Source organism: Myotis davidii, unplaced genomic scaffold, assembly GCF_000327345.1.
Source record: "Myotis davidii unplaced genomic scaffold, ASM32734v1 scaffold370, whole genome shotgun sequence".
Lineage (NCBI taxonomy): Eukaryota > Metazoa > Chordata > Mammalia > Chiroptera > Vespertilionidae > Myotis > Myotis davidii.
In genome coordinates this window covers 1,171,125-1,192,538 of record NW_006288615.1, presented here as the reverse complement: position 1 = coordinate 1,192,538, position 21,414 = coordinate 1,171,125, and the positions used below count along the sequence as shown (strand labels likewise).

The following is a 21,414-nucleotide window of genomic DNA, read 5'->3' as shown; positions in this document are numbered from 1 at the left end:
ATTAATGAATAAAAACAAATCAATAGAAATGAAAACATTGTCAGTTCTGCACCTGTGATCATTCTTATCACACAGGGCACCTCTCATATAAACTAATAATCCTCCTGAAATCTACCTGCCATAGAAGGCATGTGGTAATCAAAGACCAAAGTGAGAATAGGAAGCTTCCTGTGACATTTCTCCAATGTGGTTTGAAGCAGCGGTCGCCAACTGGTGGTCCGTGAGGTCTGAAAGGTTGCCAACCACTGTTTTAAAGCATGAATGTAAAGACGTTTTCTAGTGCTAACCTCCTGAGAGGATTATAGACACATATCATTTATAGTAACTGCTCTCATATGGCAGCCATGAAGACATGAATTGCATGCAGTTAGGGACTCCTTTCTTTCAGACCTGTAACTGTTAGAATAACACATTGGATTTTACTGTCAGACATTACAGATCTTATAACTTGGAAACTCCATTGCCAAAGTGAGAGCTGGTGTGTCTCTCTGGCCTGGGCACCAGTAGACCTGATTCTGGTTCTGATGATGCAGCAGGAGCGTGGAGTGGTTACAAATGTGTCTTTAGGGTCACACTATGGGTTTGATATCCGGGTGTGCCTTTTACAGCTCTTTGCTTCTCTGAGGCTCCTTTTCCTCATTTTAGAAAATGGGGGTGATACTAGTATGCTCTTTGTAAGTAGCTGTGAAGAACAGGACTTAGTCCTGTGCTTGGCAAATAGTAAGTGCTGAATAAATATTAGTGATGATGATGAGGATGATGTTGATGATGATGTTGATGATGATAATGATGGTTATGGAGAATTAATCATATCACCTTGGGTGAGTCATACAATTTTTATCTTTTCCAGACATTGTTTCTTTATAAAATGATGAGAGTTGACTATTACCTTTAAGGAACCCCATTCTTAAAAGTCTTCAATTTAGATATATCTGCTTGAGAGCTCCCTACTGAGATATTAAATCCATTTGTTTATTCAAGAATGTTTATAGAGAAAAGTTTTAAAATCTCTAAGCGACTCTAAGGAAGGTTTGGGTCTGAAACTTAATGTTGAGCCAAAGGCCCTGAAGGTTGAATCCCATTGCAACATGCTCCAAAGCTTTATCCAAAACTATTTTTTGTTTTTCTACATTTTATAGCCTTGAGTAATTTAGCTGCGTAAATCCTTTTGTTCAACTCTTGTCAGTGGTGATGCTTCCCATCTTAAAGGGATTTACAGGCAATAGTCACACTTGTCATAAAAATTATCTCTGAGATTAATGTGTATTGCTCAGGAAGTGGGCATGCTCTCCAATAAGGATTTATGAGTTATCCAGTTCTAGGATTTGTTTGTTTTCCCCCAGAATCCTGATATGTATGAGTTTGGTGAAAGCCCTCTCTTAGGACCATATAAAACTGCATGTATTTACGCAAGAATCATGCAACATGTCCTCATAAAATTACCATGCCTGAATGAAATACTGTTCTTATTCTTTTAACATTTGGCTTTATCCCTAAATCACCACTTTATTTAGGAATTTTAGCAGCTGAGATCCTTGGAGTTCCCAGTGCTATGTGGTTTCACCTCTTGGAAACAAAATAGGATATATGAAGACTTACTAAGTGTGTCTAAAATTTTATTTCTATGTTTGGTACATGCTCATTAATTTGTGATATACAACTGAGCCCTTATTTCTTTTTTGTTTCTCTCCCCTTTTCTTTTCCCACAGCACAGTTTCTCTGATATTGTTTAAATAAAAACACTGGAAGGAATTTTGTTTGCCTGCTTCTCCCATTAGCAGTGGGGGCCAGCAGCGCTCACGTCTAGTGAATGCCTGGGTCCTACCTGTCACCTTGAGCTCTTCGCTTTGGGAACCATTCTGATGCCCAGTTTAGGGCTGGCACATGATAGTCGAAAGTTAGAGAGGCAATCACTCTAGATTCATGTTGATATACTCAGTTACAAAGGTTCATAATCCACATAGATTATTCTAAGTAGAAAGAAAGATGGGTTAAAAATGCAAGGAGATGCAGAGAGTTCATGATTTGGAGGAGAGCCAATATTTCGGTAAGGCCAAGTGGAGTATGGAAAGTGAGCATAAATGAGGGGACTACTCAGAGGCCCCATCACGAACGGTCGTATAAGCCACACTAAGTCTGCATTTCATTCTGAGGCTACTGGATATCATCTATTTGTGTTGTTTTGCTATCCCTAATTGCAAGCAGTATAGAAAGTGAATTAGAGGAGGTTGAGACTGGAAGTAGGAAATCAGGTGTTTACTAGTGTAATTGAGGTGAGAAGGGAAGAGGGACGATTTGTAGCAATATGGGTAAAGACTGGAACAGATTGGTCAGTGATTTTACAAGTTAGTTCCTCAATAACATGCAAGGTCTTAAAGCAGTGCCTGGCCTCAACAATTATATATTATATATAAATATGTTAGATAAATGGATGCCCAAAGGAAATAGCAGAACTTTCTCACTAAACCTCTAAATTTCCACTGTTAATAACCAATTATTTTTGTTCATATAATTCATCTACTTTAAGTTTAATTTCTTCTGACTTTTATATATTTAGTCTAAACTGGGGAGAAGTTAACTTAATATTTCTCTATTTCCTAGTTATTTTTCGTTTTCCTGTCTTAAATCTAAATTCATCCTTTTGTTCTGCTAAGAAGTCCTTAAAGTGGTTTTTACTCTCTCACATGGATTTTCTTAAAAATTAAAAGTCACATTTTAAATGTGATTGTCTTGGGTCTTTTACATCTGATGGTTTTGTAATTGCTTTTCCTGGATATTCCCCCTTCTCCTCTTTATCATGCATAGCTGTCTACTTTCTTAGAACTGGAACAAATGTGGTCCCAATTACGTTTTCCATAAACATCAGCCAAAACCTCTTCTCTGATCCCAATATCATTTCTCGTCCTTGTCTGCCCAACCAAATCCAGGGTTTTCTTTGAGGCCCAGTGCAAACTCCAGCTCTCTGTGAGGTTTTCCTGGCCTGCACACCCCTAACAATCCTTCCTTCTTTTCAATCACTGCTGCTCTCAGAGCCTGTGCCACACACCGATCCCCTGCTGACAGCTGGGCCTGTCCCTCCAACATCACTTCATGCGGGAATCATTCCGTGTTTGCAGAAGGAAAAAATGGCCTCACATTGTTCTCGCGTCATCGCAAATATGTCCTTCTGGTCTTCACTGTTGAAGACTAAATTCTTTGAGAGTCAAAATTCTACAGACCTTCTTTTTGTTTCCCTTTGCAACTCATCAAGGCACCAAATTTTCTACTGCTCTCTTGATTCACTGATTGTTTATATTATCTGTAATCAGAGCAGATAGTGACTAATATTCACCCTTTTCATATTCCTTTATTGTAACTCCCCAAACCTAATCCATACTTCTCAATCTACTTTTTTTTTTAATTGTGGAATAAATCTATTAGAAAATGTCCTCTTTCATTCGTCCATTTTTTCACCTGCTCAGTTATTCCACAAATTTTGACTGCGTGACCGCTCTGTTGGGTGCTGAGCTTCTAGGGTGAGAGGAACCCATGTGACTCCTCTAGGATGCCTTGGATCTTATTGGGGATGAGAGCTGGTTATTTTCTGGTAAACCATCACACAACTACATCTCACGAAGTCAGGAAAGTGCTGTGATACAGAACAAGCAAGAGATATATGTAACTGGAATGGGGTGATCAGGGAAAGCCTGTCTGTCCAGCACTGAGGCTGAGAATTAAAAGGAGCTCTCTGTGTGAGCAGGTTAGAGCAGGAACTTCCAGGCACTGGAATGTTTCAAGGCTCCAGGTGGGGGATGGCTTGTCATTTCTGGGAACTGCATGGAAGGCAGCGTGGCCAGGTCCTGGAAAGAGAGGGCTCAGAGTGGTCAGCTGAGTCAAGGCCTGTAGGACTTGTTGCCCATGGAAGGCAGAAGTGATGATGGTATTTCTGTTCGAAGAAAATCATTTTCATTGCTGTTTGGGAAATTGGTTATAGGGGTAAAATAGAACAGGGATGCTCACCAGAGGAAACTTATAATAGACGAGGGGAAAGATAATTGACTAGAACAGTGGCGGTGAGATGATATAAAACATTTGGATTCACAAACTATTTTGGAAATAGAACCTGTTACTATCCACTGATTGGTTAGGTATGGGGGTTAAGGGACAAGAAACAATCAGGCATACTTTCTAAATTTCTGACTGGAACCATTTGCCAAGACACTGAAATCACGTGTTTGGTTTTAAGTGCCCACACATATCGTTTCTTCTATATAAATGATCTTTACAGGGTCAGCAAAAATGCCAGTGTTACTTTATTCCGTACTCCCCCTTATCAATCTTGCAGAAACTTCTGACATCTAGATAGCTTTCTCCATAGAGTGACTCCATTGTTTTGTAATTTAAAGTCTCCCAGAAGGGCTTTCTTTGGGTCTTAAATATGTGGTTTCCGTAATGTGTATATCTCAGGGGTGCTGATTTCTTTTTTATTTACAGAATAAATGGTCAGCCGGCATATATAAATACTGGTTCAAATACAAAACTTGAACAGTCAACTAAGTAAATTATAGTGTGGTGGTTTTTTTCTTTCTTTTTTTTTTTTTGCATTATCCCTGCATTCCTTAGAGATTTCCTTTGTAGTTCTGTTTTGTTTATTCTCCATTTTAATCCTTTAATCTTTCATCCTTTTCTAAACTTCCCCTTATTACAGTGAGTTGTTTTTAAAGCTCTCCACTGCTGGTATTTCTCCCATGTGTTTGAGTTTCTCTCTGGAGCTCTGGTGTTTTCATTTTAATATTTCCTGATGTCCATCATATGAGGTTTGTATGACTTGAAATAAACTATTCCAAATAAGAAATATCACTATCTTCGTTATTCTCAATGCATCTTTTGGTTAACATATCAAATAGTTTTTCATTTTCTACCTTCAAGTGGGATTATTAATTCAAATATGTTAGCTTCCAATTAGGACTACACATAATTCCTCCAGTATGGCTAATTTATCCATCTTTTAGTCATTTTAGAAACACTGCTATTGTTATTTTTTTTTTACTTATATTACAATACTAGAGGCCCAGTGCACAAAAATCGTCCACTTGGGGGGGCGGCGGGAGGGGGGAAATCCCTCAGCCTGGCCTGCGCCCTCTCTCAGACTGGGAGCCCCGCAATCGATCGCCCCGCAGAAGGAGGCCCCACCCACCCACCGCAGCACTGCCAGCTGGGTAGCCTGGGCCTCCTTCTTTAGGGCGATCGATCGTGAAGCCCCCTGATCATACACCCCACCTGGGCCTCCCTCTGCAGGGCGATCATGGGGCAATGGTGGGGCCCCCCGACCAATCAGGCCTTGGCTGACCTGTTGCCAGTGCGTGTCATAGTGTGGTCGTCTGGACAGTCATTCTGCTGTTTGGCCATTCGGTTGATTTGCATATTATGCTTTTATTATTATAAATTCCACAAAGCAGTATTCCATTTGTTCTCCTATATTGAGCTCTTTGTGTTTTGGAGTTCAAATGGGTTTATGAATGTGGAGCCCCCAGAGGATGTCAGCTGTTTCTATTCTTATTACCATTTTTATTCAGTCATTCAGCATTGGCCTGGGAGCTGTTCTAAGAATTTTGATGTATATCTTTTTAGAATCCACAACAACTTTATGGAGAAAGTAATTTTGCCTTGTTTCTGGGACAGGGCAGTAGTAGATTAGAAGGGTCAGGACTTGCCTTGGTTTCTCAATTTGTTCTATGGTAATAACGGCGTGTTTAAGTGTCTCCTTTGCAATCAGAATGAAATGGAAAACATTTCATGAAGGATAGAACTGTATTCCACTCTAGGCTGCAAGGGGACTCTTGGGAGAATTCAAGTGTTATTAAAACTGATTGTGTGATACATTCTTAGGATTATTTCTAAAATTAAAAACTACCCAAAACATTATAAAATGTTGGATAGCATTAGATAATTTTTGAATTTTCTATTTCGGACGGAAGAATACCATGTTGTTTATGCCAATTTTTGGATGATGCTTCAGATGGTTAAGTCTGGGAACAATTTTTGTTTTGTATATTCCCTATGTCCTTAACAATAGCAACAGAAACTACCAGCATTTCTAGTTCTGCGTGCAGATGGGTAAATATAAATTTAAAGGAGATAAAAACCATGAAATAGAATATTGGAATAAAAACTGGATATGAGTAAAATTCTTTAACTCTTGTTTCTAAAATTTGAATAATCTTCATTTAATTTTCAAACTTCTCTTAAAATATTAAAAGAAAAATAGATTTTACCCAAAGCATTGTTAAACACCTACATGGACACACAAGCCTATAGACCCACACACATAAATATGTAACATTTTAAAAATGAGAAATAGTGAAACACACACACACACACAAAATAAAAAATCACCTATACAATTAAACACATTTAAAATGAATGCAATTTAGAACCTTTATTGAAGTATAATTTACATATCATAGATTTCATTCATTTTAAGAGTACAGTTCAATGCATTTTAATAAATATATGGAGTTGTGCAACCATCACCACAATCTAATATTAAAATACCAGAGGCGTGATGCACACAGATTCGTGCAAGAATAGGCCTTCCTTCTCCTGGCTGCCAGCCCCGGTTTCTCTCCAGCACCCAGGGCCCGGGCGTTTGCTCTGGCCGCCGCCTCCCGCCTTTGCTCCGGGGCCAGGAGCTGCCTCCCACCTTCACTTCGGGACTGGGAGCCACCTCCCACCTTCACTCTGGGCTGGCCACCACCATCTTTGTCACATTAATTTGCATATTCCCTCCTTATTGGCTGTGGGTGCCGCCATCTTTGTTGCAAGATGACAGTCAATTTGCATATTCTGTCTTTATTAGATAGGATTTATATCAATCCTGAAAGACTCATCATGGCCATTTGAAGTCAACTCTTCTTCCCACCCCAGCCCCAGGCAACCACTGATTTACTTCCTATATCCTTAGACTTGCTTTTTCTGGGCATTTCTTATAAATGAAGTTATGCATTATGTGTTGTATAGCTGGCTTCTTTCATCAACCATAATTTTTTGAAGTTGATTTATGTCATGTCATGAGTCATAACTTAGTTCCTTTCCATTGCCGAATAATTTCCTACTGTATGGATATACCACAGTGTATCTAGTGCAATAACCAACTTAAATATATATATTCAAGAACTGCCAAAAGTGGTTGCTTCTAGAGAAGGGAATGGGGGACAAAGGAGTAAAGATGAGAGAAAGGTTATTTTATTGTGTGTTATTTTACATGGGTTTAATTTTTAAAATTCAGGATTATATCTTTACCTGTTAAAGCAAAGTGAGGAATATCTTTCCCCAGCAATGTGTATAAAATAAGAGGTGAAAGCCCTGCACTGACCCCAATCCCACTTTCCTGAAGGTAATCACTGTTAATATATTTTTGACATCTCTCTAGTCAGGGGTGGGGAACGTCTGGCCCGCAGGCCACATAAGGCCTGCAAAATCATTTGGTCTGGCCTTGCCAAGGCAACCACAGGCAGGACTTGAAATTCAATAAATCTAGGAGCTTGTTTTCATAGCAACATAAATTTATAGTAAGTAAATTATATTAAGCAAGTGATGTTATAAATATCCAAAAGGTCATTAATAAGGAGAAAGGTTCCCCACCCCTGCGTAGTATATATAGACACACATATGTATGCGTATATAAATGTGTCCATGTCCCTGCATGTCTATACATCTGAGCAGTCATACCTGCCATACCTGCCTTTGTATTGCAAGAAAACTGAAAGCACAGGACTTAGTAATAATTTATCCCCCAATTACCCACACTAAGAAAACCTGCCATACCTGCCTTTGTTTATACCTGCAGACTATTAATGTATTAATTGGCTAATCAATTCACAACGAGGAAAAGAATTCTGTACTCAGTTTACAAGTTGTTATGTGTAAATGCAGTTTAAAAAATTTTAACCCATCCTCTGCGTCTGCGTTTCCTGGCAGGGTACTTCGGCTCCGCCTGCGAAGAGAAGGTGGACCCGTGCGCCTCATCGCCGTGCCAGAACAACGGGACCTGCTACGCCGACGGGGTGCGCTTCGGCTGCAGCTGCAGCGCTGGCTTCACGGGCCCCACCTGTGCGCAGCTGGTGGACTTCTGTGCACTCAGCCCCTGTGCTCACGGCACCTGCCGCAGCGTGGGCACCAGCTACAAGTGTCTCTGTGACCCAGGTGGGTACCGGCCATCACTGCAGGTCCTTCACTCCCCAGTCTCAGGCTTCCGACTCTCTCTTGCATCCGAGCAAATGCTGGCCTGCTGAATGTGTTGACTTGTCAATGTAATTGACCTCCACTCATGTATGACACACTTTTTTTGTAGACTTACTCTTGGCAGGGTTTACAAAATACCCTTTCCCCTTTTTATGAGCAGTTCACGATCGTAGAAAAAGAAAAAAAATACAAGTAAGCAAAATAAAGAAAATTAAAAACAGGCCTAATCTTATAGCAGCTTAATTATTTTTTAAACACTTCATTAAAGGCCATTCTACAGCTTTGGCTGTATTGCATATCTTTTAATACTGGGTCCTTAGGTTAATGGGATATGTTTTTCTGTTTTAATGCACATAAAACAGAATACTCTCTGTTCAGAATTTTATCCTCTAGTAAAATTCTTACTCCATGCACAGTATGTTATAGGAACTGCAGCTCCCTGTGTGAATGTTCAAAAGTTCTATCACTTATTTTCCAAATGTGTTCTGCATTGTCCTGTTTTTTTGTTGTTGTTGTTGTGTGAGTTTTGATACTCAGAGTCATAGTGGTTACTAGTCAGTCTTTGTCTGCTCCGCCTCCTGGTGTGGTCTGAAAACAGTGCCCGCCCACTTTCTTTCCCCCACTTCCTTTTTGCCTTGGTCTCTTTGCACTAGCTCGCTCTTTAGAGTACCCCCAGCATGATTCCCCACAAACATCCCTGACCCACCAGCACGGGTGGCCAATTTACCGGTTTTGCTTGACTCCTGGTTCTGCTCATGCAGTATTCTCCCATGAATGCCGGTCCTTTCTCTCCCATGTCACCTGCAAACTTCTGCTGCTGGGGCTGAATCAGCTTTCCTTCCCTCATGTTCCAGCTATCACCCAGTATCACTTGTCTTATCTTTAAAACATCATATTTCTTATCTTTGTATGTGTCTTTCTCCCCCTGGGGGTAAGAGGAAGTGGTTTTTTAAAAAAAAATAATTAATTAATTAACTTATTTATTTAAATGTATTTTTATTGATTTCAGAGAGGGAGAGAGATAGAAACATCAATGATGAGAGAGAATCATTGATCGGTTGCCTCCTGCACAATCCCCCACTGGGGATCAAGCTGGCAACCTGGGCATGTGCCCTGACTGGGAATCAAACCATGACCTGCTGGTTCATAGGTCGATGCTCAACCATTGAGCTATGCAGTCTACAGGAAGTGTGTTTTATTAGTAACTTTTATATAACAACTAGAGACCAGGTGCATGACATTTGTGCACTGGGGGTGGGGCGGGGGTCCCTCAGCCTGGCCTGTGCCCTCTTGACAAGACCAAAAGGCAGTTTCATTTTCTCCTTTTCTTCTCCTCTGACTTCCTTTCTTAACCATGGGAAAATTTCCCTTATATTGTAGTTGGTTTATTTTTAATCCTTTAAATGAAGTTATCCCATATAATAAAAGCATAGTAATCAAATTGTCCCCTCAACCTGGAGGTCTTCTGAGAGTTCAACCAGGGGGTGGGCCTGGCCAGGGGAAGGGAGGGATTTCCTGGCTGGCAGCTGGCAGCCAGCAGCTGCTAGGGACCCTACCAGCGCACAAATTTCATGCACCGGGCCTCTAGTTTAAATATAAAATGCTACTTAATATGCTTCAATATTATTAGATGTTCCCTAACAATAATACATAAAGAGAGGTTTCAGCTTGTGTGAGTAGGCTGACATGGTCCTAAATGGAAACTATTCTGCTAGGGTTTTTCTCTCTATACTAGGAGAAGAGGCCGGGGAGGGTAGACGGACCTCCCTCTGAGATCCCCACCTATTGACTGTCACCATAGGAAATTACCAGGACATCTTGGGGCTTCAGTTTTCATTTTCATGAATAACATCTTAGTTGCTGGTCCATTCAATTACAGTTGGGGTCCCAGATTAGATCTGGGACAAGTTGTGACCATGTTCTTCTGTTGTGTGAGAGCATGGAGCACATTTTCTGGCATGGAGTAGTACGAGCTGTTCCCCTTTATTTCCATTCATGGAGATTTCTCCTCAAGCCATGGTGTGTGTGTGTATGTGTGTATTTCTTGTTTAAGTTCCATTTTTCTGTCCTGCTGCTCTTTGCTCAAACTTCATTTATGTCCATTCAGAGCATTTAACTTGGTACTAGCCAGTGTCCAGCCTCCAAGTGGCCTTGAAAAGCTGAAGAAGCATATATTCCATCCCATGATACCTTCATCTATTAGGCAGTCTCTCATAGCTTTGGAATCTGAACTCTCATTGAACTTGGGAGATAGCATTCCTTTCTGAGGTGTTGCTTTCTCCAATCATTAGGTGACATTATGTGAAAAAATATATCTTAATATCTGGTAAGAATTTACATTTTAGGAGGTGAAAATGACAGTTCTCTGAATGTGAAATTTCTAGTCTTAATCTTTTGGAGCATGTAATTGCTTTCCCACTAGTTTGCATAACAGAAGACCCTCATAAGAACAGGTGAAATAGGGTGTCTAGCTGAAGCGTGGCCAGCCTGATCACCTTCATAGAGAGCACACGGATCCCATTACTAGAAAGGCAGCGGGTTGAAACCGTGCCAGCTTGATAATGAGTTGCCAGCTAACAAAATGCCATTTGAGTGACTGCAATCAGATCTGCCAGGTGCTTTATTTTCAAACCTCATTTTTAGCTTATCAGGCTTGAGATTTCGGGTGGGATTTTAATATCAAATAATAAAACATCAGCACTGTGTAATCACTGAGATGTTATCTTTCAGTGACGCTGCTAAGTGACAGGCCACATGTACTCTAAAAATATAGCAAATGGAAATCTCTCAAAGGCTGGGAATACTGAGAACATGGAGCCCTGCAAACATTATAGGAGGCAGTGCCACAGTGTAGGGAGTCACGTGCCGGCATGACATCACCTGTGTAGGTGACAGCCATGTGTTTCATGGGTTCTCAGTACAATGGTGGCATTTGGAGATGCCATTTGGATGATGACCAATACCAGAAGGAATCCCGGGTGAAGAGGGAGGTGGTTTACCTGAGTTCACTGGTCCTCGTCCCTGCCTAATACACTTGAGTTATTCTAACCTTATTCATTGAGTTGAATTAATCCTGCCAGTATGGAATGTGCCTTAAGTTACTATTGAAGGAATTTGAAGTATAGGCATTAGAGGATTTTTACATGGAAATATAAGCAGCAGTTTTTATTTTTATGAATAACCTTAGATGCTTACAAATTGTTACAGACTAATCTTTGGACAAGTTGCCCATTGTGAATCCATGCGGATTCCTCTCCACCACAGGCTGGGGACTCAATAGGTCTTCCAGACTATACAAGAAAGGAAGGTTAGACTTTTTCCAAATGAAATTTTTTAAAAAGGAAACTGCACGATTTCAAGTACTTTTTTTTTTTTTTTACTAATTTTTTTGCATATGCTCTACATGTGGGCTGCATTACTGGGATGTGTGGGCTAAAGACACAGCTGGCATTGCTGCCTTCTGTTTAATGTAGACTTGATACTATCAGCACTTTGATAATGTCTGCTGAGAACAGAATCTAAGGTAAGACTTCAATGGTCAGGATTTTAATAGCCATTCAACAGCTATAAAGAAAAAAGTACAATTGCAAAGATATGAAGACATCTAGCAACCTAATGAATGCCAATTGCATTTAGGTTCTTGGGTAAGTACAGTGGGCAACTGTCATCTTTTATTAACCAGAAAACTTTACCAGGTTTATTAGAATGGAGACAATTCTTGCATTTAACATGCTCTAGGAGGGGCCTGATCTGCATATCACATTCTTCTTGAGAGTTATAGCTCTTACGGAATATATTGTCTCCTTTCCCCACATCCTAATCTTGTTACCAGGCCTTTCCTTTGTTATATTCCAAAATATATCTGCCTACCATTGGGATCCCAAGTAGGAGCCTGTCTACCTACCACAGCTGTCATAACCCTTCATAATCTGTACTTTCCCTAAGAAAAAGTTTAAATCTCCACATTGTTAAAGTGTAGCCCCTGATATCTGGGAGCTTGTTGGACACTCACAGGTAGGCCTTGGGGTTGTTGGTTATGTGCTCAGAGCCTGGCATTGTGTCTCCTGTTGGACATAAGGGTATAAGCAACCACATAGAACATTGACATCAGGCATGGTCACTCATAGGCCACGATCAAGTGAGACAAACAAGACCATTTCATGATTTTGTCTAAGTACAGATAAAAATAAAATACTAAACATCTCCTTCTCCCATAAATAAATTGAAGGCCAGCTGCATCTTCACCAATTACAGCTTCAGCATTGCTCTGCCTGCCCTCTCTATAGATAAGACTTAAGATACCTAAGCACAGAAATGCTACATTCTGATGGTGTTCAGACCTCTTCCATGACCATTCTTCCTCTCCATTATGTTCAGAATCTAATTATGGGGGGGGGGGGCACTCACGGGGGACCTGATATTCACCTTGTTTAGGCTAGTGACCTGAGGGATTAATTCGAGGAGACAAAGGACACTGGTAATGAGTCAAGGGCATTGGCTGGTGCAGCATACGGAATTTTTATGAGATTCCTGACATTAAAAATCTTTTCACAAGGCCACTTATTTAACCTTGCTTTAAATGGCTAATCCATATGTATGAAAGTGTTAATGAACTTGCCTTTAATTAGAAGGGATTTCTGTTCCCTCTGCTTCCACTGCTCCCGGCTTCCCCTTAAAATTCAAATAGTTTGAAACACATTCTTGACTGAACAGTTGTTGTAAAGGTATGAGATTTACTTGCTGGCAGCAGGATATAGCATAGTCTGTGAGCAAATCGTTTCATATCATCTTACCTGGAAGGGAGGTCAGAAATTACAGCTGTTGTCACTAACCAGAACATTTCTGAGGATGGCTCTGTTTGAAGCACTAGGCAGTGCCTAACTTTGGGAAAGTCTCATTAAGCCATGGCCATGGAGGTCATGCGGGGACTTATTTAGAACTATTTTGTGACTAAGCCATTGTCTCTTATTTTGTTTTGTGGTTGAAAATTATGATTCCGTGGCTAACATTTTTCACACATCTGGAATTGAGACCTGAAATTTGGCATGCCTTGCCTTCTCCCCAGGTGTGATGGAAAGGGGCCTGGGCTTAGAGTTAAGAAGAGGGCTTAGAGTTAAGAAGAGCTGAACTTAAGTCCCAGCTTTATCACTGAACAGCCATGCAATTGGCCTCTGTTAGCCTTGGTTTTTCTTGTTTGTTTTTTTTATTTTTATTTTCATTTTTTTATTTATTAATGGGGATAAATGTAATGAAGCTCAAATGAGATGATGCCTTGCAGAATCTCTAAGAGGATGATGCCAATGTCAGATACTCCCCTTTTCCTGGGGAAGACCATTGAGAAATTATTAAATATGCGCTCTGATTCTTCTCTTCTGAGGTTCAAGGTTGGAGTTGAACTAAAGGTGGGATCAATTTCCATGGCCATGAAAATTGGCCATAGTGGGCATTCTTGAATAATAGGTCCAGGTCCTACTTATGGGATTAAAGGATTGTTCGCTGCCTTGGCCCTGTGACTGATAAATATTTCAGTGCCAGAGGCTGGGCAGAGCTCTTTAACTGAATGGCTCTCAAATCCCTAGAAATCTTGTGAAGTGGGATAAAAGGTATTTGGATTTCTCCACCCATGACTCCAGAGCTAGTTAAGGATGAAGCTGGGCTGGGATCTGGAGCTTCTGTTATCTTAGAGTGAACAGGAAATGGGGTCACACTCTGACCCTGACTCACCAGTAGTGAATAGCTGACTGAAAAATGAAACATTTCACCAGATTTCTAAGTGGTAGTTGTCTGAATAGCCACCTCGAATGACTGCATTAAATTGAGATTCATCAAAACGTTGATTTAGCTCTGTTGACCCTGGTAATGCACTTTATCCATGTTGGCTTCGCCCTGCACAGCTTCCAACTATGAGAACTTCCTACATGGAGACTGTGCTAAGTCCTTGACAAACATTTTCTTTTACTTAACCCAGATTATAGTATTTCTATTGCAGGAGGTGGAGGTGATAGAAACCCCAATGTAACTGGGTCTGCCGGATAATAAAGCTCTTGACCAATAGGTTAGACTTAGCAGGAGCCTAGTTGTGGCCCCCAAGCTATGTGTGATCCAGGCCGCTTTTTTATGCTTGAGCCAATCACAGGAAGAAGCTTCTAGACTCTTCTTATCTTAGCACAGCTCCTGAGATGGGTGTCTAAGTGGACACCTCAAAGGCAGGTTTGAAAAGTGGCCTTGGTTGTGGTCCGAAGAGTGGCTCTTGACCAATAGTTTCTTACTTCCTAGCACAGAAGCAATGCTGACTTCCAAGGAAATTGAACTGCCTGGCAGTAGGGGGCCCTCTTTTGCTTTTGTTTCATTGCCTATTCAACTGCTTCAAAATAAATGCTGAGGGCAACCTGTGACTGAGACTTATGATTTCATTTGACTTGGTGTCTGCTGTATGCACCCAATTAAAGAAACTTCTTTTCCTATGACTCAAATACAGACACAGCCACATGACAAATCAACTTAGGCAGTCTCTCCCCTCTCCCTCTCCCTCTCCCTCTCCCTCTCCCTCTATTGACCTGAGAGAGACATATTGATTGGTTGCCTGCTGCACACACCCTGGACCCGGGTGGACTTCGCACAAAGATATTTCTTTATTGGTTTCAGAGAGGAAGGGAGAGGAGAGAGAGATTGAAACATCAATGATGAGAGAGAATCATTGATCGGCTGCCTCCTGCATGCCCCGCACTGGGGATCGAGCCCGCAACCCAGGCATGTGCCCTTGGCTGGAATCGAACCTGGGACCCTTCAGTCCGCAGGTTGACGATGGACTTTGAATCTTGACTGGGAATCGAACCTGCGACCATTCAGTGCGTGGGCAGATGCTCTAACCACTGAGAAACATTGGTCAGGTTGGCAGTCTTTTTTGATGGATGTTTTCCAATCTGGAGTCCCTAATGCCTAGTAGCAATTTGACCTTCTTTAAGAAATTATTTTATTACCACCTCCATCTCTGAAAGCCTCCCATGTTGATTATTGTATTGTATTGATGGACTCCTTTGGTACTGCTTCTTTTTACCTGGCACTGGTGACATCCCTGAAATATTCTTTCCTCTTCATATTTAACTTTTGTAATTTTTTTTAGTTCACTTCCTTGAGATAACTCTGATGTCCCCCCCTTTCAACATGACACCTTCGCATAGGACTGGCTCAGTGTCAATGGGGATGGAAACCATATGACAATGTGCTGTTCCAGGTGATATCTGAGCTGTATTGTGACTGGGCGGGGGGGAGGGGGGGGTGCCATGCACCCTGAGTCCCAGTTAGACAACCAATAATGAGATTTGTCTGCATGTTCTACTTTTTTCTGACCTCCTAGCCTTCAATGTGCTTTGAGTCTTCTTTGATTCAGATTTGTATAAAAACCTGGGGACAGTGCCCTGCATTTCTTCCATTTCTAAAATCACAGCCATTAATTTTCAATTTGAAAGTACATGATGAAAGTTGCTTCATATACTGAGTGGTTTTACAAAATTGCCTCAGTTTTAATGAAGATTCAGAGCTCTTAGGTTTGCCTGAGTGGATTGATAGGCAACCTCTTTTTTAGTTCCAGGACATTGTCACTTTAAAGCACTTATTGATTTTGTAGAACAGCATGTCCTTTTATGTGTAACGAAGGGCCTCCTTATACAATGTCACACTGTTCCACTTAAAACCCCATTTTATTTTATAGGGGTTGCCTAGGAGGATCCTTAGCTGTTTAGACTGAAGTCTTACTATGTTGATAATTACCAGGGTCATGTTTCATTTTTTTTCTCTACCAGATGATTTCTAATGATATACATCAGAGTGAAGGTCCCAAGTCATTGGTAAAAGTGTTTATTTTAGGTTGGGTAAGCCAACTGAAAGCAAGGAATGTGTAGTGCCTGGCTGTATGATTTTGGGATGACTCTCCTTTATTCACCATCCCCTAAGAATACCTTTCCTTCTAATTCTCTGATGCCTGCAAGTTTATGTCTTTGGCTTTGTTCCTTTAGGTTAGGCATTGTCTCTTGTAATTAAACCTTCGTATATAAGTTAGTTCTTGTTATAACAAACCACTTCAAAACTTAGTGGCTTGATATGACCATTTATTGCAGCGGTTCTCAACTTGTGGGTCACGATCCCTTTGGGGGTCGAACAACCCTTTCACATGGCGTCCCCTAAGACCATCGGAAAACACATATATAATTACATATTGTTTTTGTGATTAATCACTATGCTTTAATTATGTTCAATTTGTAACAATGAAAATACATCCTGTATATCAGATATTTACATTATGATTTATAACAGTAGCAAAATTATAGTTATGAAGTAGCATTGAAAGTAATTTTATGGTTGGGGGTCACCACAACATGAGGAACTGTATTAAAGAGTTGTGGCATTAGGAAGGTTGAGAACCACTGATTTATTGCTTATAATTCTATGGTTGATAATTTAGGCAGGGCTTAACTGGGCTATCTCTTCTTTGCTCTGTGTGGTGTGGGCATTTTCACTTATACTTTTGTAGTCAGCTAGATACTTGCTGGTCCTGGATGGCCTCACTGGCGTGCCTGGTAGTTGGCTGGAGTGATGGGGAAACTGGGTCACACATCTCTCATCATCCAGCAGACCAGTCTGGACTTCTTCACATGGAAGCTGGGTTCCAAAAGCAGCAAGAAAGGACAAGACCCATTACACACACTTTTAAAAATATATTTTTATTGATTTCAGAGAGGAAGGGAGAGGGAGAAAGATAGAAACATCAATGATGAGAGAGAATCATTGATCTGCTGCCTCCTGCAGGCCCCACACTGGGGATCGAGCCCACAATCCAGGCATATGCCCTGACTGGGAATAGAACCATGACCTCCTGGTTCATAGCTCTACACTCAACCACTGAGCCATGCTGGCTGGGGCCCAGTACTTACTCTTTTTAAAGATGCTTCTTCTTTTATGTTTGCTACTGTCTCATTGTCCTAAGCAAGTCACAGGGCAAGCCTATAGGCTCCATTTCTTGAAGGGAAGAGCTACAAAGAATTTGTGGCCATTTTTTTTTCAGTCTACCACAATTTAAAACTTAAATATGTAAAGAATGTAAGTGAGTTTATATATACACACACCTGCGTACACACACACATGCACACACATATACATACATACAAATATGAGAGATCAAGAAGAAGGAAAGTTGAAATACAAAAAGTGTGTAGGCATCAATTGCTTGAGGGAAAAGAGGTGAGGCTGCACTGTACTTGCTACTCAAGTGATAAGGAATTCTGTGAGTCAACAGCTTTTCTCACTTCATAAAATTCTGTGTAGATTGAACCTCATCCCTGCTTATTTCAAGGAAGTTTTATTTTCCACTTTAGATTATTAATGCAATACTATACTAGGATCTAAATCAACAAACAAAACACACACTTTTGATCTTCTACTGCATTATGACCTCTTAAATGAATATATGTCTTATTTTTAGACATCTTTAATATTTATTCAGTAGAAGCAATAGGATGGGAATCTGGGATTTACTTGAATACTTGAGTTCTGACTCCAATTTATTTGCACTTTGAAATTTTCTTTGCTGTGCAGTTGCCTCAAGGTGCAATTCCGGTAGTTAATTTTAGCTTTAGCTGAAGTCCTGACTAAGAGTCAGCTTCAGCTCTTATGAGTTTGCAGCCCTTAGGGATGGTTGCCAAGTGGGAGATAGGTGCTTCTAAAGATGTTCCTGAGTGACTATGAGAACTTTGCTTGGTGTTTAACAATCTTTAGGATTCAGCATATTTCCTTGAGAATGGCAATGATTAATAGGGAGTTAGAGGATTGCACTTTTGCATTGTGCCTTTGAATGTCCCAGTGATATGAGGGTGAAAATACCCACCCTCCCTGCCCTAGGGGAGGGAGGGATCTATGGTCTGCATTGCATATCCCATGCACCAAAATTTTCTGGAAAAAAACCAATCACAATGTTTTGTTTTCCATCACACAAGTCCTTTGGTACCAAACTATGGATCCATGAGGATGCCTTTAGTCACTAGAAAACAGCACAACTTTGTTAGATCACATTCCTCAATTGTTGGTTTGTAGAATTATTATTGTAGATTGTCTATTATTTCAAAAATTAAAAATTTTCCAGCTTTATTGAGTTATAATTGACATGTAACATTGTTAAGGTGTATAATATGTTGATTTGATATATATTATATATTGCAAAATGATTACCACCAAAGTATTAATTCACATTTTCTTAGTTACCATTTGTTTTCTGTGGTGAGAACACTTAAGATTACAATCTTAGCAGTCTTCTAGTATGTAATACAATATTATTAGTTATAATCACCATTCTGTACATTAGACCCCCAGAACTTACTCTATTAAAACTGGAAGTTTGTACTCTTTGACCAACCTTTCCCCATTCCCCCCACTGGCAGCCCGGGTCACCACCATTCTATTCTGTTTCTATTAGTTCTGTCTGCCACTTTCTGATTGTGTTCCTTTCAGCTGACTGCTCTTCCTGTGGGTCAAGGAAGCTGGGTCATGGAAGTGAAGAAAACTGTGCTCACCAATCTGAATTTAAGCTTATTTCTCCTCATTCTGAGTAGGAATATATGACTTGCAGTCATACAGGGAGGATTACAAATGTTACTTCCATACCCTTACAGTTCCTCATTTTGGCCTTTCTTTTCCTGTTTGGCATTTGCTGTCATCTTGAGATTTCTTTGCATTTCTTTTTCCCCTTAATCAAACCCCACCCAAGAGGAGTGTAGTTTCGTTTAGTCCATGTGTCTTTGGCTGGCAGGCCCTTTGTGGGCTCCACCGTTGGTTTGTTTTTATGCCTGTGATGGATACGTGTTCTGACTGCTTGTTTTACTGTTGGTTTATTGATATGCTGAGGGGAAGCCATGGTTATTAAAAACATTCCCATGCCAGCCCTGGGTAGCTCAGATGGTTAGAGTGTCATCCCTATACATCAAGGATGTAGTTTCAATCCCTGGTCAAGGCACATAGAAGAATCAGCCAATGAATGCATAAATAAGTGGAATAACAAATCTCTCTCTCTCTCTGCCCTCTTCCTCTCTCTCTTATAAAAACAAAAACCCAAACATTACTGTTCCATATCTAGCACTTGCCATAGGTAACTGCTACCATTTCCCTGCATCAGAAGTTGTGCGAGATGTTGCATTCTTTGCTAATCTATAACTCAAACTTAAGTGTGCATCATAATCAAGTAGAGGGTTATTAAATCTCAGAATTTTAGGCCCTGCCCACAGTTTTTGATTCAGTAGGTCTCTGGTAGGGCCTGGGAACTTTCATTTCTAACAAGTTCCCTGGTGATGCTGTTGCTACCTGTCCACAGGTCACACTGTGAGACCCATTGGTCTAGTGGGATGGACACAGACACAAGCCCTTTCGAGGGCAAACACCTCAAAAGAACATATTGTGATAACTGGATAAGGGGTAATTAAAATCAAGTTTAACCAACAGTTTGTAAAATAAATTAAAGGAATGAAATATTCTAGAACTCTTTTTTTTCTCTCTCCCCAAAGTGCTGTAATAGAATCTTAAACCTTGATTTTGCCCTAATACTCTTCTGTTGCCTGTGGTGGGCTCTGTGTCCATGTTGATGCATTTTATACTGAAAATCCCTAGAATGTGAGGGCTTTAACTTATGTTTTCTTTTCCAAATATGCTCATCATCCTTCTTACCTTGACTATAAACCAAGGCAGTTTCCCATGTATATATAAACATGTAAATCAATTGAGTATATGGGATTATTTCATTAAAGCATCTTGTTGTTTATAAGTAAACACACATACCACTATAATCTTTAAAATCAACTTGTAAAATATTATCTTGTCATTATACTTAATCTTGAATCTGGGTGCTTTTGTTATGGTGTTGCAAGCATTTGCATTTTTAAAAGTAATTTTTATAGAGTTAGTAAGAAAAATAGACCTCGTTATAATGGAAAATTTTAACTGCAGCTGTGATATGCTTAGAAGTGAATTTGTTTGTAAGCCATAAACAAATATATGAATGTTAAGTTTTATTATTAAAGCAAATGACATTTCTTCTTTATGTATTTGCATCCTGATGCCCTATAGTTCCCTTTTGTAAAACAAATCTTTATATTTAAATACATCTATCTTGTGTTAAACTCTTGAGTAACCTTTTCTTTCCCTTTCTTTTAGCCGGTATAGATCATAGGTAGAATCCACCCTCTAGTGGCCAAAAGAATCATGAAAAAAAGGACATTTATAAGACACGGCTAAAAAATCGTATGAGGAGATTGATTTTTTTCCTGAGGCTCAACCTTGTTCTGGAGGCAAATCCAGTCGGGATTTTACATTTATTGGATGATTGTTTGGCATCTTTCTCCTTTAAATGGCCCCAGTAGAGGCATTATGTCTGTTTTTGCACAGCCTTAAAGCCCCAGTGATTAGTACAGTGCCTGGCACATTGTGGGTGTTTAACAACTATTTGCTGAATTAAAGAATCAATGGATGAGGAAAACAGCAGACCCAGGGGTTCGCCAGCCTTCCCTCGTGACTAGTGAAGGCAGCAGTCTTTGCAGTGATAGAGAACCATCGCTTGAACACTTGGAATAGGACTTAGAGTCAGTTCTCCATTATCCATCCTTAAGCAGTCCAGGGCACACACACACACACACACACACACAGAGTTTCCTCTGCAGCAAAACTTTCTGTTCAGTAAAATAAATGCGCTGCCTGGGACACTGCAGTGCTGAAGGACTCCGTGGTGATCAGTGAGTTTAGCCAGAATTTGGAAACTCACAGACAATCATACTATTATAATAGCACTGTTTTATCTTTGTCCACTTTAACTACTATGGGTGAGGTGTTTGGAAGACTTGAGTTCCTGGGAACTGGCCTAGATGAAGTAGGGAGTCTTGGGTTCTCACATTTATGCATTCAACCTGAAATGAGGGAACCATCTGTGGATTTGCAACACAGCCTTTAAGAAAATGCTCCCCCTTTCTCCACTCATCAGATCTTAAAGTGAAACAGCAAAAAAATTCCCAGGAAACAAAACTCCCCGAATGCTTCACATTCACTCTCACTTTGAATTAGGTCTGTGCTAGGGGAGTGAGCAGCGTGGTCTGGACACACACCAGTGTTTTTGGAAGGTCCTTCTAGCTTGCTTTTCCTGAGGCAGTGGGAGGTTCAGGG

General features: G+C 40.4%; 1 protein-coding gene across 1 annotated transcript in view; it reads left to right on the top strand.

Annotated features, from left to right (window-relative positions):
- Nucleotides 1–21,414, top strand: part of DNER (delta/notch like EGF repeat containing) — a 148,059-nt gene that overhangs the window by 74,068 nt on the left and 52,577 nt on the right. The window contains exon 8 of the mRNA XM_015561801.1: nucleotides 7,960–8,184. Coding sequence (XP_015417287.1) covers nucleotides 7,960–8,184 — 225 coding nt within the window. The remainder of the gene's footprint in view (nucleotides 1–7,959; nucleotides 8,185–21,414) is intronic.